At 33.3% G+C, this 16,733-nt stretch overlaps 1 protein-coding gene across 1 annotated transcript; it reads right to left on the bottom strand.

Annotated features, from left to right (window-relative positions):
* Positions 1–1,273: 1,273 nt before the first annotated feature.
* On the bottom strand, positions 1,274–13,172 carry LOC148627031 (vacuolar fusion protein MON1 homolog A-like). Its single transcript, XM_088565954.1, has 7 exons — positions 12,829–13,172; positions 8,782–8,948; positions 7,867–8,305; positions 6,844–7,019; positions 5,642–5,762; positions 3,026–3,307; positions 1,274–1,519 (listed from the first exon to the last, which is right to left on the bottom strand). The coding sequence occupies exons 1-7, from the start codon at positions 13,129–13,131 to the stop codon at positions 1,379–1,381; spliced, it is 1,629 nt and encodes a 542-aa protein (XP_088422080.1). The 5' UTR covers positions 13,132–13,172; the 3' UTR covers positions 1,274–1,378.
* Positions 13,173–16,733: the final 3,561 nt, after the last annotated feature.

Raw genomic sequence — 16,733 nt, 5'->3', positions numbered from 1 at the left:
TGACAACACTATGATGGAATATGACTGATGATTTACTTTAAACATATATTCCTGCAAGTTGTTGAAGAGTTGTGGAGAAGGCATCAGACCAAGTTTTGCTGAAAAATGACTAAGTACAAACAGCTAGTCATTTCTACAATTTTTGCCCAAAAATAAATTCCTGGCAATATGCACATCCCAATATGGTAATCTAACACCCCATTAAGTTTCACAATACTGCAAGTCATTGCAGAGGAATTTCGGACAATGCACGAGACAAAAGTTTTGATGAAAAATGCCCAAGTTCAAAAGCTGTCATTTCTACAAGATTTTTCCTAACATAAATTTCAGTGTTTTTTCCTTTAGTAGATCAAATGTAACATTTTATGAATTACTTCAAAAGGCCTTGAATGTTAAATAACAACCCACAAAGTTTCATAAAAATACTGCAATCTGCTAAGAAAAAGTTAGGACAGACAGATAAACAGGGTGAAACCTAAACTTCGCTTGCAGGGGTTTAATAAGCAACCCATACTCCACTTAAAACTGTGAACTTGGACCAGGTACACCAGAAGGGTCAGTGTTTTCTGCTTTTCAAGAAACTCCGACAGTTGTACATAAAATGCCACATCCAGGGTAGATGTAAGAGGAAAAGAAAACCGAGACAGTGAAATTAGATTTTTCAAAATAAACATAAAATTTTCTCCAGTCAGAAAATATACTAATTGCAATAGCCACAACTCACAAATGGCAACAGTGAAAGTAGTAAATAACTACTAACTACTACTTGAAAACTACAAACGAGACCCTTCACTCTGTCACATGGAAGAAGATATCCAAATTTGAAAAGAACCCGCTAAAACTTTTCAATTTATTGCACAAACAATGGCAGCCACCTGTCAAGCGTACATTTCCCAGTAACCATTTTTTTCTTTTTGGAAAATACGCTCAATATTAGATATTGGAAGTAGAATGATTGTAGAAACTATCTGTAACCATACACTATTACAGATAAGTTTGGATAAAATATATCTCCTAAAGTCTAATTAGTGGGGTAAAATGCATTATATTTACTGACAATAAAGTGATAACATTATTTTGATTCTACATTCTGATCTTGTCAACTTTGTTACATGTACCAGTTGTTAAAAAAAGAGTTTGGTGACACCTTACTAAGTTTTAAAAGGTATACAACAGGTATTTCAAATATTCACCACAATAAAAAATCACAAAAAGTGTAAGCAAGAATAATAGCAGTTATTGTAATGGCAATTAATGTAAAGCATTTGTCATGTAGGGTGTATATAGATTTTAATAAATAAAAATGTCAACAATATGTCATGAAAAAAAATCAACACAACATACATCCTAACATTCATTCACGATCACAACACTTTGTTTAAAATGTGGCCGAGTTCAATATAAAAAGACGAGTTTCTTCCTTCTTTATCCAGCGCAGAAGTTTGTTAATGGCTCCTATTGCAGTATGTTTGGTAATCAATGGTCCAAATACAGCGTACAATTCAAACTGTTGTGTAACCTAGACAAAAGAAAAACAAAACTTCTTCATGAAGAACTGAGTGATGGTCAGGGAAAGTGCTGTATATAATGAGATTAATGAATGAAGGGAAAACCTTATAGTACATACAGTGATGATATTCTGGGGTAAGACCTCTGGTGAGCTTCTTTCGTAGTAAATTATTAAGATGGAGATTTAAAATGTTTTTTTTTTTTCAAATATGAAATTAGATACCTCTTGAAGTTAAAATGTCACTCTCATTATAGTAACAAGTGAACTAGACATTTCCCCTAACATAGCCTGATGAACCCTGTACATTTGGGGACCAATGTAAACATAAGATAACTACTGAATCGTTAAGAACACTGTGTGTCCACCTATTATACAGAATTATGAAAAAAAAGATTTTAATAGGTTGTAATTCCCATCAGTCAATTGTTTTGAGGTAAAAGTGTGAAAATTTGATAAAAAATAGCTTGTTTTACATTAGCACTGCATACTTACCAATATGTTATTCTTAATTTTTTTTATACACACACCTTTAACATTAATTAAGAGAAATAATATCTATATCTTCCGAAAAACCTACATGTATGAACCTTTTTTCCAAAATAATTTAAATCTTGATCATAAGGATAAATATACAAATACAACTAAGGATACAGTAACATAATATAGTTCCCCAAACATGAGTCTCACTGCTAACTTCAGGGAATAGAATTGTACTTTTCCACAATCTGAAATGTCTGGGTTGTTAACTAAACAATTCACAAGGAGATGCAAACTTTCTATCATTTCATAGATATTTTAATCTCAGTTTGATAGAAAGTTTAAGTCTCTTTCTCCACTGGTACATGTAACTATATTACTCCCTGTTATTTAACTTACACAGCCTGATAAAATCCCATGCTTGTCGATTTTAAGTTAACTTACCCAACCTGATAAAATCTCATGCTTGTTGATTTTAAGTTAACTTATTCCAACTGATAAAATCTCATGCTTGTTGATTGTAAGTTAACTTACCCAGCCTGACAAAGTCTAATGCTTGCCAACATGGTAGAGGATATTAAATTAACTTGTTCAGCCTAACAAAGTCTAATGCTTGCCAAGATGGCAGAGGATTTTAAGTTAACTTACTCAGCCTAACAGTCTAAAGCTTGCCAACATGGTAGGTGGATTTATTTAACTTACCCAGCCTAACAGAGTCTCATGCTTGCCAACGTGGTAGGTGGATTTATTTAACTTACCCAGCCTAACAGAGTCTCATGCTTGCCAACATGGTAGGTGGATTTATTTAACTTACCCAGCCTAACAGAGTCTCATGCTTGCCAACGTGGTAGGTGGATTTATTTAACTTACCCAGCCTAACAGAGTCTCATGCTTGCCAACATGGTAGGTGGATTTATTTAATTTAACCAGCCTAACAGAGTCTCATGCTTGCCAACATGGTAGGTGGATTTATTTAATTTAACCAGCCTAACAGAGTCTCATGCTTGCCAACATGGTAGGTGGATTTATTTAACTTACCCAGCCTAACAGAGTCTCATGCTTGCCAACGTGGTAAAGGATCTTAAGTGGCCTAACTGTTGTGTGGATTCTGTTGTGTAGATAGAGGTATAAACCAAACAATCTCTCTTGTTCTTGATTGGACAGATAAGGTGCTTCTAATTCGGGACTAGTGTACTGTGCCATACTACGAGACTTGTATAGGAAGTGACGCAGATCAGATATCCCACATTGCCGACAACTGTAACTTGTCTTCATCAGGGAATCACTTATTGCTTGTAGACCATTGTATTTAATAAGTCTCTGAAACAAAAAAAAATTCATAAAAGAGGCTCCAAGCATAAATTTTAGCTCAATACATGTATGTTCTCATATAATGACATCAACCTATGGCAAATATTCCTAACAGATCAAAATGTGACAACTGTAGTCCTGTTGATTCTATTCTGTTGAGCTGTTTGCAGATTATTACTATAATCTAGTGGGGGGGGTGGGGGTGTGTGAAAACGTCGAATTTGATAAAAGGCAATAACTCCTTCAAGACAGCTTCATACGACTTTAGTCCTGTTGAACTAATTGAATTTGCAGCCCAAATTAATTGGTTACCATTTCTTTTATCAGTACAACATGTAATTATTTTTTAGATGTAAGCCAATTGCAAAATCATCAATTGTCTCATAATTTAGACAATTGGTGGAAAACAGAACAAATTCTGATGCATCATCTGCTTTTCACATGGACTAAAGATTCAGGTGAGTAAAAATTAAGATGCACTGTTCATGACTTTACAACAAAATAAATATTTAATAAATAAAAGAAATAATATATTTTCCTGTCGCAAAAAACTTTTCAATGTTAGTAACCATATATTATACATTACCTGTATCTACTGACATTTTCATTAGACCCATACTTGATTCAAGTTTATCATATTTAAAAAAGGGGCGTATATTGGTATGGCACTGTAGTCATTCGTAGATACTTGATTTCGTATGATTACTTGAGTATCAATTGTGTTAATTTTAAATGTTATAGTCCTGACTATTTAAGAATCAGGGGTCTAAAACAAGCATTTCATAGATTTCAAATATATCTAACTCCAGTAAAAGCATAGGAATGTCTTTGATATTGTTCCATAATATTCTATACCACAATGGTCAGATTTGAATTGATTTTAGGGTAAAGACTTGATCTTTCCAGCAATTAGGGGCCTTAAAAGAGGCCAGGAACATTCATTTTCCTGAAGTCCAGACAATAACTTGACTATTAGTGAATGGATCTCTTTGAAATTGAATTACAAGGTGCCATACCACCAAAGAAAGACTGGGATTGATTTTGGGGGTTTAGAATTTGATCCTGTAGGAACTAGGAACCAAAAGGGGGCCTCAAACAAGCATTTTCCATATGTCCATACAATAACTTGAATAAAAGTAAATGGATCTTATACATGAATAAGTTTTACTGCAAGGTGTCATACCACAAAACGAAAATTGGGATTGATTTTTGGGGTTGTGACTTCAGCCTAGTAAAAAAAGGGGCAACAAATGGACCAGAAGTAAGTTTTATTTTTCTTATTTCTGGATGATATTCAGACAACTTGAATGAAAGGGAATGGATCATTTTGAAATTGTACAACAATGTGCAATATCCCCACAGGAAGTATGGGATTAATTTTGCAGGTTTTGACTTGAACAATTTAGAAATACTGGCCAAAAAGTTACCACTTCAGTTCTGTTCCAGGGTTCGACATTAACGGTTGCCCGATTGCCCGGGGCAAGTAAATCGCCGGTCTGGGCAAGTAAAAACGACATCAAAGTTGCCCGACTGGGCAAGTGAAAAAAATATGTGCCCAAATCACATTATTTCTCATCATCGCAGCTCTAAAACATCGAAAATTACTTCTGTATAGTTCGCCGTTCTTCCCGACCTTGCTGACCTAGATTATCATTGGATAGTTTTCTGATTTTCCCTTTGCCAAAAATAGATCGTATGATATTAATGTCGACCAATCGGATGCGCCCAATTGTACATCTATTTTCGTTATCCAATTGAACATCGCGATTTATTTATGGAATTTCTTACTTTGGAAAACTGTAAGAAATCTGTACCGAAAACTTCGAAAATATGAGAGAAAAAGAGAAATAAAATTCTATTGAAGATAGTTATTGTTGTCCATTTGTTAAACTAAAGATGTGAAATAAAAACTCCTCACATGAATACTTGTAATTTCTTTGCTTCTTGTTTTACCCCTTATTCCCGCAAAAAATATGACGGCTTTTCGATTTATTTGGCTTGCAATTATTATTAAACAAGGGTTTCTGGTTTAAACACTATATAGTGACACAAAGTTCCGGGCAAGTATTTCAATATTTCGGGCAAGTGAATCACATATGTCACTTGCCCGACTGGACAAGTGAATATAAAAGTTAACGTCGAACCGTGTTCAAATTTTTATTCTGTGTCAAATGATGGTACCTAATCATAATCAAATTTCAAAGCTGTGTCTAGTTTGAATGGTGTGTCCATACTTGCCCAAACTGTTCAGGATTTGACTTATGTGGTTATATCAAGCTGTGCCTTGTGAAGCATTTTATTACATTTATGGTTATTACTATTTCTAAAGCAGACAGTACATACTTCTTGAATTCTTTTCTTGCATTCCGACAATATGAAGAAAGATTCCCTGTCAACTGATAATAACAACATACAGGTTTGGCAATTCTCATCCAAGTACGATATGTGTGCCTGTAGAAACCCACTAAAAACAAAGAGAACTGGTGATATTACTGATGTCTAGTTTCACAAAACATCTTAAATTAAGTTTTCCACAAATTCTTCCTCAACATAACCAGTGAGTAAATGGTTTGAAACATAATTTTTAGGTTCATGGATTTGTGAAACTAGTTTTGGGGTATAGAATATGTATATATGTATGGATCACTATGAAATTGTACATTGTATCACAAGGTTCCATACAACTAAAGTAAGGCCAGGTATAAATTTGGAGTAGTAACCATATCCATGAAGGAATAAGGGACCAAAAACAAATATTTTTGAATTTTACTATAAACTAGAATGGATCTCAATGAAATTACAATTGATTCCACACCACAAAAGCAAGCCTTTGATGGATGTAAAGGCTAATGTCCATTATCTTTTAAGAGAGTACAAAAAAATGGTCAACTTTGTTTTTTCTTATGTCCACACAAATTTCAAAGCTCCTAGACAATTTTCCTTCTGATCAGAGTTTTGTCAAATAAATACCAAAATGAAATGAGAACACTGTGTGCTTCTTATTAAATTGATACCCCCACTTCCCATGCTAGCGAATGACAAAGTCAATGTTCTGTGAGACTAAAAATGTTCAGATCAAAATTTAAAATAGGAGGTGTACATCTTCAGTATGTAATTAAGATACACATCTTCAATATCTAATAAAGATTCTGTGGAACCATTCAGTTATATAGAAGGAGTTGTGAACAAGAAGAGTGTACCCCAGCGTGTAAAAAGGATGGAAACCACTATCACTTTATAATCCCAATGTTGCTAAAACTTTTACTATTACATAATGAAAACATGACCAAAATTGAATTTTTTGTCTCCCCTATATTGCATATTGTACATATAAAATACTGTTATCTATAAAAATATCACTACATGTAGTAGAAAGGAAAAACATCAAATATGGTTCAAAGTTACATTCCATCTTATATTATCAAAGAACAAGTTATATCATCACTTTTTAAAAACAAGAGAGCTATGAATAAGTTTTCAAGAGTATTTATAAGGTAGTAATCCATTAATCTTATGTGCTTGATGAGAAGAACAAAGATACAAACCTTGCATCAAACTTAGGAAGACAAATGGGTGTCCATGATTCAGCCGCCTTGAAAGACTCAGATGCATTGACAAGATTAATGATAAGATGTAGATCCATAGGATGTAGAAAATATTTCTTCATTCGTACCAGTGTTACCAGCTGATTGTTGGCTAAAATTATTGCAAAGACTAAGTCCTGAAATATAAATACAAGAATATTGTAACATTTAAAAATATCTGGAGAGAGCGAAAAAGCAGTGAGGTAAGGTAAGTAATGCAAACTAAGTTTTTCTATTAGTAAATTATTTTTTTTACAACTGTTGACATCTGATATTTACATTTAACTATAATGGAAGCAAACAGCAAAGAAAAGATTGTGTTATATTGTGTTTAGAAATATATATTCACTAAAGTATAGATCTTATCCACCGCCAGTCAACCATATACATGTACTATACTATATTAACTCTAGGCTAAACTTAAAATAATATTTGTTTCCCGTTACCTTAACCTAGCTTCTAGCTTTGGTTTGGTAGGTAGGAAAAATATTTTTTTTTCCAAAGTTCATATGATTCAGTAAAAACAATGAGCAAACGTGAAAAAAGATGCTTGCAAAATAAAAAATAAAAACTTGTAAGAGAATGGCAATAAAACTTTTTGGTAGGGCCAATTGTTTGGGTATGTAGGGTAAAATACTTATTTTGGCCCTATAAAAAACTGTTCTTTAATTCTTCATGGGCATGGGGGATTTTCTTTTTCTAACCAAATGCCTGTGGTCTTACCATATTAGAATATCATGATAAATATCAAATTCATAAATAAATACAAGAAGTCTATACACCATTTTGCTGGTGGTCACGTGTGCATTTTCTTAATCCCTGATTTATCATATGTTCTTTTTTTTTATCACAATTCAAATCCTTGTACTCTTGATTTCCCTTTCCAAATATCCATTTCAACTATTTGTGTTAATTTACTCTTACATTTTGTAAACTTGAAGAATGCATATCATCTAATTAACTAGGAGAACCATTTCAGCTTACCTTTACTTTTGCATGCTGAATGATGGCTTGAGCAATTGAATCCCTAACTTGACTATCTAATGGTAAGCACCTAACAGCTTGCAGCTTAAAACTTGGGTCATGATCCATTAGATTTAACAAATTGTCAATGAATTTCTCTGATCCACTTAACATTCTTCGTAAGTCATAATTCCTCCTCTGTTTGAAAATTTTTTGTAGAGTGCTAATAGTCAGGACACTGAGAATTTGATTATAGACATATGAGAGTTGTAAGAGTAGCTGTTGAACTGATTCAAGGCCTTTGGAGACTGCCACAAGGTATACATGTTCTCTGACAAAGAAAACAAATCTATAATCCCCTGCTACCATGCTCCGTAAAGAGTCTTTTGAAGCAGAAACAAAGGACACTAAAGCTTGCATTACACCCATTATTGTCACAAGTTTATCTTCATTACCATGCCTGTAAAAAAATAAAAAATATGTCACAATAAGGAATGGAAGTGTACTTAGATACATGTATATTTTTGTACATGTAGAGTTCCTGGTTTCTGAACTTAAGATACTGGTAGTATTGTCACATATAAACATACATTGTACATATAACTATGTTTGATTTTTATCCATAAAAAAATCTACATGTGAAGTGTCCATCTCTATCAAGGGCACATCAAATCAAAGTCTCCTTACTTGACTGGATTTCTAAGAATGCAAACTTATTCTACTGGTGCATGCTACAAATATTTGGAGTTCTGATTTCTTCATTCAATACTAAAATCTTGAGGGGTATTTATTAGCTGTGTGTTTTGCTCTTTTTTTTTCGAACATGACACTGCTGAATTGTTTTTAACATACAATTAATGAAGAATGTCCTTTTACCCAAAATACACATGTAAGTTCCTGTACATTTGTATTACGGTGTATTATTTAATAGATAACCTTGAGTATATAGGTTTCCCTGCACTGCTCAAAATAAATATGTGTTTCTTTTCCTGTCTCCATTGGGAGCCTCTACCATACTCATCTACTTCAACTTCTTCCTCTTGGGCAGATAACTCTTTAACTGCTGCATCACTTAAAGATACTGATGATAGGTCCTTTGAAATCTACAATAAAATTAAATCAAATACTGACTTTATAAAAAGCTATGGACACTTTTGGTAATTATTCATATTATCACAAAAATGACAATGTAACTGTAAATGCATTAGTTTTGTTTTCATTAATTCAGTTAAATGAGTATCTTCATCGAAATTACTTTAAACTAGTCATAGTGACTTGGAAAATAGTGTTTCATGGTGTAAAAAACAGTTTTTGTCATGCATGTGTACTGGTACATGCATTTTTTTGCATTTATTTGTTAGCTATGACAATAGCAAATGTGATCATATCCCCAAAATGTAAACAGTTGATGGTAAGATGAAAAGGAAGACATTATGAATCTACCACTGCTGAGTGTGCAAGACAAAAAAATAGTTTATAAAATTTCCTAGTCTTACATTTTGTAGAAGTGCTCAGTTTGATTCTTTTTCACTTTAAAATAGATTTTTTGATTAGTACATGTATGTCAAGGAAAAAATATTGTGCCTACTGAAGTTCCCTGTACACAAAGCATCACACATCTTTTCATTGTGACGCTATAAATGTTGCATGTTTTACATTGTATCTCACCCATGGGTGAGAAAAGGAAATCTAACATGACTAAAATTATCATTATGGATACCCTTGTCTCATCAGTCAGAAATTGTTTTTATCTTTGACAGTATCTTTTTATGACACAAAGATATACATGTTGTAAACAAATTTTTGAGACTTGGTGACAAAGACTTCATCCTATAATATAGGCAGTGTCTCCCTCACATACATGTACATGTATATATAAATCATATCTTATTCTGTAGAAATGTGTTAATTTGTTTAATGATCAGTACCAAATAATCATTTCAAGCCAGCCAGAATTTTTTGTACCATGCTTATTTTCTAACAACTAAGCTATTGAACACAGTTATATTGATATGGTCATTACCATGAACTCATTGATTTTTAAAGTACACACATGGCTGTCTGCTCCATGTGAATAAAGGTGTAGGGGCTTTTGGCTATCAATAATGCCCAAACATGTCAACTATGTTACAATAACATTAAAATTGTTCATAACATAATAAAGTATATAAATACATGTATTAGGAAAGTGAATGTTTTGTTGCATTAGTTCATTGTAATGACCCATAATTGTGCCTACATTATTTAACAAAACTGCTGAACTGTAAATTTTGTTTTTTTCCCCAGACATATCTACATCCAGAAAACTATGTCCACACCCAAGAAACAACTTTATATTTTCACATATGATGAACTACGTACATATATAATAATGAAGGTGTTCACAAAATATGAAGTTGTTTTTTGGATGCAGACACCATTTCCTTGCTAAAAATATGACCTGAAAGTGATTAAAAATACAAAATTAACATAATATGGGAACTTTAGTCAACTTCAAGCAATTCTTTGGTCTTTGAATGCAAGAATTATCAGAAGTCTTCATGTTTTTTCATTTGTTATGGATTCAATTCTCCTACAAATGTAATTCACAATTAAATCCTTCAATACATGAATATGAAAAAGGGACACAATTAATGATAGTTTGCTAAAAATTTTTTCACTTGAAAAAAAAAAAATTATTATAAATGACTAATGGGTTTAGTTCCGGACTAAGACTAGAGCTAAAAACTGCTTTACACATGCATCAAGAGTGAATCTTGGGTACATGTATGTCATGAATGAAGAGGTTATTTTGATGAATTGACAAAGATAACTCATCAATGGATTTAATACTGTCATTTAAAAAAAAAATAGAATAATTAATTTTGAACACCAATTAAGGCATTTTGGGTCTAATTTCTGAAAATTGGCCAACAAAATTGGTAGCTGCCAATTTTTCTGGCAACAAAATTTTGGAAGGCAGAGCAGTCCTCGATTAATTATCAGTTATATTTTAGGCTAGGGAGAGCCTTTATTGTCCCTTCTTCATTTTCTTCACAATGTCATAGTTTCCCACTCTTATTCAAACAAGGATATTCTTTGAAAAGCAGAGGATGCTTACCCTACAAGTGCACACACTTGCCAACATTAAAAAAATTGTCCATGGGGGTTTTCATGCAAGAAATTGTCCTTAGGACCAAATGAAACCATTACAGGGCCCTCAAATTCATAAAAGTACAAATGTATTGTTTTCTGGCCTTTTTATGACAACATAAATCTAATGCGCCTCTTTTAAATTGCTTGTTGTAAATTATGGTCAATATTGCTCTTAGTAAATTTAAATTTTGGAGTGGTCATGGGGTAATCTCCCACAAATAGTGACACTTGGCAGGTTCATGTACAAAATGTATGCCAGTACACAGGGTTTTTTTCCAGGATTTTGAAAGCTTTAGTCACTTTCGCGTGAGAAAATGAGGACCTTTTTAATGGTGCATTTTTTTAAGTATGGTAGTATTTGCACTTGACAAAAGATATTTAAGAATCATCTGTTATTTACAGCACTTTGTAAGACATTAAATAAAACTTAAATGTACATGTACATTGCATATGAATAAAGCACATATTTTTTTTCCAACGTCATGCAAGCATGTTTTCCAGAGAATCCAAATAGCATGCCTGAGATTTCATTAAAAAAGAAACTCCCCAGCTTCTAAGAATCATCAAAAATAGAAATCCCTTTACACTCTTATACATTAATCAGGGACATACAAGTGTACATCCTTGGCATAGTTTTAAATGCACATGTATTTCATATAAAAAATGCTTTTTCTGCATTGCCACCCTTTGTAGAAACACAAAAATACATCTAGCACAGTGTAAATATAGAACTGCCTTAACATGCAGCAGTGCTACATTGGACAGATATAAATATTTTCAAATAGGTATTTCCCTATTGTTGCCTCATGATAATCTATTTTTAGCACAATTTTCAACTGTGCTTTTTGGGAACCAGAAGGAGTTAATGACAAATTTACGTCATTATTTTTCAGTTATATTTAGTATTGGTGCCTCAGGAATTCATTGATAGCATAAATGACGTCTTCAAGATCGTAAATATTGCTGACATGCAACTACAAATGTAGTGACACCGTGGTAGTGACAAAATTACCCACATTCGGTTTCCACTCAAGTTAGATGTACAAAAACAAATGATAAATTACTTTTTATGTCATTTTGAGACAAATTTAATGAGAAGTAAAGGAATTTTCAAAGCAGCAATTGTTACCGGCATTTGAACTTTCACACTTGAGTGGTCAGAGATTGACATTTACTCCTCGTGCGGTGCCTGATTAATGTAATTGGCCAATTAGGTGATTGTTTACACAAAATTTTGACACCTGTTGAGAGTTGTAATTAGGTTGGGGTAATTAAATTGTCACTTTTGCCACTTGAACCAAAGTTGGGCTTACAGCTCTTAATGTTTTTTGTATCTTCAAAGATTTCAGGTGACGATATGAGATTCAATTATTTTCTTCATTCTGAAAAGTTTTTCGTTATTGGGGAAAATGACGAGCACTAGAAAAATCACTGAGTACACCTAATCCATACAGGGAGAAGTTTTTGTAATAGACAAATAAATGTCAATATTGTTATTCTTCAAACAGAATTTTCTAAAACTTCTTGTCATTGATGTCTAGATTACTGGTCAGAGAGTAGATCTCGCTGTTTACAAGACAGAAGCAATTCTTGCCAATCTGATCACCAAAATTTTATTCCTCAATGAAAATCGTTGTATGATAGCTCTTTAGAAAACAAAACATCAGCAATATGTTAAGACATTTTTTTCTAAAATTTTGGGCATAAACTTGTTTGGCAGGAGAGGATGAAAAATTGCTTAGCGAGAATTACTTACTGACAAGAACTACTCCTTGACAAGTAGGCCCTGACGCAAGATGTGTATTTTTACATAAAACTTTTGTAATTTTAACAATAGTCAAGTAAGACCTCATTCTGATCTTCACTAGATTCTTCTCCTGTAGAGGTTTCATTCTGGTCAGACGAACTGTTTTGGCCCTCTTGAGAACCTGAACGAACAATTGCATGAATTACACCACTGGGATGAGTATCATAATCTTCATTCACAAGATCGTCAAAACCAATCTCTTCTATTTGGTCCCCTGCAACAAGAACAGGATTTGGAATTTCCTCAGGGGCGAATTCAATAAAATCTTCTTGGTCTGACGCAGAAGAAAGGTCCTGATTTCGTAAAGAAACGGGCACTTGTTCCGCCTCTTTGCCCTCTGCCATCACTCGGGTTCATTATTGAGGTACACAAACTTAACTTCCGGTTTCCGAGTTGTGGCTTGTGATACGTATACTGCATTGGTCGATGCAACTGACATATGCACTAATTATACCAATGAGTTTTTTAGCCAAAATAAACATACACAAATTTTAGTGCACATTTGTTATGTCACTGTGGAAAAAAGTGCACATAAAATCTGCACAAGTGAACTTGCTTATAGCAGAGAGTCATATTTCATTTATTGGAACTGACTGAATTTTAAATATTGTTGTGAGTTCTACATGAATTCTTTAAGAATTGGCAATAATAAAAATTATATCTATTGACAAATATGTGCATATTGTTAATTGCGCGAAGTGCGATAAACAAAATATGCACATGGAAAATTTATGTTATTTATCAATAGACAAAATTTGTATCATAGCCAATTCTAAAAATTAATTTTAAAACATATTTGTATCTTTAAACATGAGAAAGTAGCTCTGAATTTAACTGAATAGGGGCGTGTCAATATTTTTTTTACCCATTGAGATATAACAAAATTATTTTAACCAATCAGATTACAATATTTATCGCAAATTAATTTATTTGTGAAATGTAGGTGAATTCCCGTTCTATTTTAGCTCTAGGAGCCGCCATCAGACTGTTAGGTATAGTCCGAGATTGCAATGACGTCCGACGGCTGCTGGGGCCATGGGACGTCAGAGCTCGTCCCAAATAAAAAACACGGAATTTGGCTTGTCAGTCGAAATTCTGGAATTCAATGAAAGACAGTTATTTGTTGGTGCATGTACAACAGACAACACTATTAACGTGTTTCAACTCTATATGAAATTTGTACACTGCTTATTTCTACAAAATTTCACAATATTTGACTCCGTGATCTTAAACTTTACAAGTTCAATACCACAATATTTTGTTAATATTTTTAAATTTTCATTCTCTAAACACTAATTACTACAGAAAAGCATATCAAGGCAAGTAAAATAAACTTTATTTAAAGTCGATAAATCAAACAAGAAACATACGCTCTTGTAGAGCTATTGAAATTGACATATACATAATACTGTTACAAGTATAAACTTGTGTTATATTGCTGTGGAAAAAGTGCACATCAAATCTGCTCAAGTGAGCTTGTGTTTGGCAGGGAATTATATTTGTCTTCATTTCTACATAAAATGGTCACTGTAACTTACTGAATTAAATATTTTTATGAGTTCTGCATGAAGACCCCTTTCTGAGAAATGTAGGAGAATTCCCATTCTATTTTTAGCTCATTGCCTTCTAGGAGCCGGTATCGCACTGAAAGGTAGTAAACTCCACACATTTTCAGGGCTATCAGTGTACACATGCAGCTTTTAGGTGATGTATAGTCTTCTTCAGATTAACATAAGGTGGAAGCTCCATAACACATTGAACTTAGTGAAATTAGCATTGGAGCCTATGGAAGTGATATTAGTGGTTTGCAGTACAGGCCCTTGGGACTAGTTTTTTTTAGTATAAACAGCATTAAATAGCAAGCGGACATGACTGAAAACACACACAATAATTCAAATGTGGAAACAAAATGATTTAATGATTTTTTTTGTGATAAAAATATCCTAGTTACAAGGGCCTGTGGTTTTTGTCAAAAAGCATAGGAACTTGATTTTGGTATAATTGTGCCTTCATGTATAGGCGATGTTTAAAACATTTTATATTGATTCTTTTGAGAATTCGCCCTATTTCGCATAAAGAAGTAAACTAACATACAATGTAGAAGAGTAATAAAAAAAGACTACTGGAAATAATAATGTAGAATCACAAATCGCCGACCAAGAGATTTTATGATTATCTAAGGTTTAGAAAATAAACAGATATACAGAAAATATTGCAAAATTTAAGTTCTTTGTTTTTTTTTGCCTGTATGTAAGGGACCGTTCAATATTTATCAGATTGTTGGACCGGTACAATTGTATACGTGCTGGACAAGAACTTTTTAAAAATTGAATTGTTAAAAAACAAAGAAAAAAAATCAACAAACTTGATACATACGAATAGTTTATGCAAGTACGGAAGGAATTGAGCCTTTAACTTTGATGAAATGAAATTTTTCAATTTGTTTTAGGTCGGTTATGTCATGGTGCAAAACAGTTTAAACAAAATGAATCATTTCAATAAAACGTGTAAAATATCTTGCTGGATAATTATTTTTTTCTGCTTTCACACTTAACTAGGCATGTAGATTTCTGCAAGATAGATAGATATTTTAAAGAGGGATGAAAAATTGAATCGGCCCAGTACTTCAAGAAATGCACGTACAAAATGTGCGTAGCGATATCGTATTGTGCTTATTGGCATCCCAACAAGTTTTCATAGATTCATCGTATCAGTAAGTCATGCATTGGGATGGGACAAATGCAATAAATTAAAGCGTTTACGATACAAAAAAGTACCAAAATAGAGATACTACATTTATTCATTTTTTGTTCACATGAAACAACGATACAAGTAGGTGATTTTGGGTTAGAAATATCAACAGAAAACACAATATCATGTGACGTATGTACGTTGTATTTTCGTTCCGTTCTTAGTGAAACAACACGTATGTATATCGTCGTAGCAGATATCACAAGGGTGTCCACTATGTGTAACATGCTCATAATGGGTTAATCTTAATACAAAATAATAAATACTTTCAGAGATCACCAAAATGTCATCAACAGGTGCAAACACATATTTATGAAGATCTTAAAGTCACCGACAACAAAAGTATAAAATCCACGGTGACAGAATGATGACATTCTTCAAAATAAATTTAGGTTACAGACCACCAATTCAACCAATGAGCATTTGGAACGTACGCAAAAATAGCCCTACGCAGAAATTACCCCTGTTCCTCACAGTGCTGTGAAAAAAGTTCTCATCTTATTTAAAAAAAATTAAACAGTTTCTGAAAGGAAAAAACATTTCTGTACATTTTATAGGTGCATTTTGATCCTTGTGATGTGAAGCCTAATCTCCATAATGATTTTTAAATATACCCCTATCTTGTGAAAACACTGGGATTTCCCATGCTATTTATAGACCCTTCACTTCCGGTGACCAGTACTGCACTGCAAGTCTGCTAACCCCACATGCCATTCTGAGGATTGTGAGCTGACATATGTAGAATCATGCTGATATATAGTCCTCTGCAAGTTAAAGTTAAGGTAAAGTCCAGAGAAGCCATTGAATATTGTGAAATTAGCATAGAAGCCTATGGAAAGTGGAATTAGTGGTTTTTAGCCTAAACTAAATAGTAAAATAACAACACAAAAGATACATTAATGGTAAACATCTCCCGACTAGACAGGCACATGGCGTGGTGTTAAACAACAAAAACAAATGTAGTTTTAGAAGGCCTTAACCATAGTGGTGGATCCAGATGGATGTGCTGGGGTTTTCCACCCCTTTTTATTGCAAAATTAGTCATTTTCATGTGTAAAAAAGACTAAAAATGGTAAATAATGTCCTAGTACCCCCTTTTTCCGAGAAACCCCGGCAGGCATTCCTCCTTCCCAAAGTGTCTGGATCCACCCCTGGACCATTTCCTTCGATGTAAGGTAAAACACGAACACACCGT

This window comes from Perna viridis, chromosome 1 (genome assembly GCF_037379345.1).
Source record: "Perna viridis isolate PV_CMFRI_1.1 ecotype Kerala chromosome 1, ASM3737934v1, whole genome shotgun sequence".
Lineage (NCBI taxonomy): Eukaryota > Metazoa > Mollusca > Bivalvia > Mytilida > Mytilidae > Perna > Perna viridis.
This window is presented reverse-complemented; position numbering and strand designations above follow the sequence as displayed.

Coding starts and splice junctions, on each gene's coding strand:
- LOC148627031 (XM_088565954.1), bottom strand. CDS start 13,131: ATGGCAGAGGGCAAAGAGGCGGAACAAGTGCCCGTTTCTTTACGAAAT. Junction 8,306..8,781: donor GGGAAACCTATATACTCAAG/GTTATCTATTAA, acceptor ATTTTTTTACAG/GCATGGTAATGAAGATAAAC. Junction 1,520..3,025: donor ATGAGACTCTGTTAGGCTGG/GTAAGTTAAATA, acceptor TCTTTTGTCTAG/GTTACACAACAGTTTGAATT.